General features: G+C 41.8%; 1 protein-coding gene across 1 annotated transcript; it reads right to left on the bottom strand.

Annotated features, from left to right (window-relative positions):
- Window positions 1-51: 51 nt before the first annotated feature.
- FOXG_20837 (uncharacterized protein) lies at window positions 52-322 on the bottom strand (the record flags this gene model as incomplete). The annotated part of the gene is made up of 3 exons (XM_018401148.1): window positions 52-66; window positions 95-232; window positions 290-322. The coding sequence occupies 3 exons, from the start codon at window positions 320-322 to the stop codon at window positions 52-54; spliced, it is 186 nt and encodes a 61-aa protein (XP_018251586.1).
- Between the last annotated feature and the right edge of the window lie 2,377 nt (window positions 323-2,699).

The raw sequence follows: 2,699 nt of genomic DNA, 5'->3' as shown, positions 1-2,699 counted from the left end.
TAACGATTTTGGCATGAGTCTCCTCTGGGGCTGTAGCAGCCAGAGTTATTACTAAGAAGTGCTGCCCTTTTAAAGCCTTAGCAATTGACTGCACGTCCTCGTAGTTGACCTTGATGATATTGGCACCCATGGGCAGCTGACTCTTGCTATCAAAGCGGGATAATGCCGTCACCACATGGTTGCCAGCCTGGATCAGGGCTTTGGCGAAAGCGCCTCCGATGTGACCGCCAGCCTTGAAGTAGTCAGTATCGTCTCGCTTAGAAGTTCTGGAGATTAAGACAGGACATACCCCAACTATAGCAACATTCTGAATAGCGGACATGTTGTACAAAGCTATGCAGCTGCGTTTGAATTGAAGATAATGTTAAACTTATTAATAGAGATCTTATAGAAGTTGAAATCTTTTTTAGTAGTTAAAGAGGATTAAGACTGCCTGGCCGCTACGACTTTATGTAGATAAAGAGCTATGGATATCCTGGATTTAAGCGGAGGTAAAAGGGACTACATTTATTGTGCTAACTGCTTATAATTAATGTACTAATACCCTGTACTGGAGGTAAACACCAATCTCCGAGCCAAACTCCGTATACCTAGTGACCTTATCCTAGTATAAGGTTTCGGACTCTTAATTAGCCAATCTCAACAGCCTTTATGTTCCGCTTTCGGCTCCGCGGAACCCGTATACTATACCGGACTGGTTAACCTAATTAAGTGTAGGATACAGCCATCAGAGAGGCTCCATGCTTGGAAGAGCTCTACCTTATAGGTCTCTATGTTTTATAATCTTTTAAAGGCTTATAGTCTCTAGAATATCATTCACTGCAAATTTACACAAGTTCTATATAAAAACCACATTTTAGTACACCTTAGCCAGCTAAAGGCTTTAAGCATCTATCTCAAGACCCTTAATATCATTTAATAGAGTTTTTATTATCTTCAGCATGGATTAGAAGACTTAGGGCCTCTTTTGCTATAAGGCTTAATTGGCGTTATGCCGATGTCTTAGCATACGGATGCTACACTATGCTATTAATAACATTTCTCAAAGCTAGCAAGATATTATTAAACCAGCAGTATCATATAATAGAGTCTATTTATATAATTCTAAAAGGTACTTAAATTACTTAAATTATAAGTAAATACTATAAGTATTATATATATAATATTATTACTATAATACTAATAAAATAAAATAATAAATAACTACTTCCTAATATAAATTAATAAATATTAGAATTAAAAACCTTAACGTGTATGATAAGCGAGTGTCACAGATAAGCGAGTGTCACAAAGATCCCTCAATTTACAACATGTCCATTTGATCAGATACTTCTCAACCACCAAATATGTCACAACCCTCAGATGAAGCTAGAATTCTTCTTGCCCTTCAGGCCCTTCAAAATGACCCCAAATTAAGTATCCGACGCGCTGCAACTATCTATAAAGTCCATTACCGTACCTTACATCGTCGTCAACATGGCATTCATTCACGACGCGATTCCATCCCAAACTCACGGAAACTATCTGATCTAGAGGAACAGATAATAGTTCAATTCGTCCTTGACCTAGATTCGCGAGGATTTCCCTCGCGATTGCGTTTTGTGGAAGAAATGGCCAATTCTCTGCTTATAGACCGCGACGCGTCACCTGTTGGCAAGCGCTGGGCTCATAACTTCATAAAGCGACAACCAGAGCTAAAGACGCGTTTATTTCGCAAATATGACTATCAAAGAGCTAAATGCGAAGATCCGACTATTATTCGTGGCTGGTTCAGGCTTGTACAGAACACAATCGCGAAGTATGGTATCCGATCAGATGATATCTGGAACTTTGATGAGACTGGCTTTATGGTGGGCGTTATTATGGCCGGAATGGTTGTCACCGGTTCAGAAAGGCAAGGAAGACCAAAATCAGTGCAGCCTGGAAACCGGGAATGGATTACTGTGATCCAGGCGATTAACGCAGAAGGCCAATCGATCGCGCCGTTTATCATTGGTGCAGGCCAATATCACCTTGCGAATTGGTACCGAGAATGCGACCTCCCAGGCGATTGGGTTATTGCAACGAGCCAAAATGGATGGACAAATAACGAGCTGGGTCTCGAGTGGCTAAAGCACTTTGATCGATCTACAACTAAACGGTTAAATGCTCGGTATCGTCTTCTGATCCTTGATGGTCACGAAAGCCACCACTCGGCCGATTTCGAGAGATATTGCCAGGAGAACAAGATTATCACGCTCTGTATGCCTGCTCATGCATCTCACCTACTCCAACCCCTTGATGTTGGGTGCTTTGGGCCGCTAAAACAGGCTTATGGTCGAGAAATAGAGCATCTGATTAGATGCTCTATAACCCATATTTCTAAGACCGAGTTCTTTTCTGCCTTTTATGCTGCATTTAAAGATACTTTTACTGAAAGCAATATCCGGGGAGGTTTTAGAGGAGCTGGTCTTGCTCCTCTTAACCCGGAAAATGTAATCTCAAAGCTTGATGTGCAGCTACGGACTCCAACGCCTCCCGGGGAGGCTGCTAACCCTTCGACCCCATGGGTTTCAAAGACCCCAAAGACAGCAACTGAGGCTCAATCTCAATCTGAATACCTCGAAAGGCGAATCAGAAGTCATAAAAGCAGCTCCCCAGAGTCAATAATTGAAGCTTTAAAGTCTAGTACTAAAGCAACAAAGGCAGCTCTACATCGG

The sequence above is a fragment of the Fusarium oxysporum genome, chromosome 9, assembly GCF_000149955.1.
Source record: "Fusarium oxysporum f. sp. lycopersici 4287 chromosome 9, whole genome shotgun sequence".
Taxonomy (NCBI): Eukaryota; Fungi; Ascomycota; class Sordariomycetes; order Hypocreales; family Nectriaceae; genus Fusarium; species Fusarium oxysporum.
Note: the sequence above shows the minus strand (reverse complement) of the source record. Positions and strands in the feature narration are given on the sequence as shown.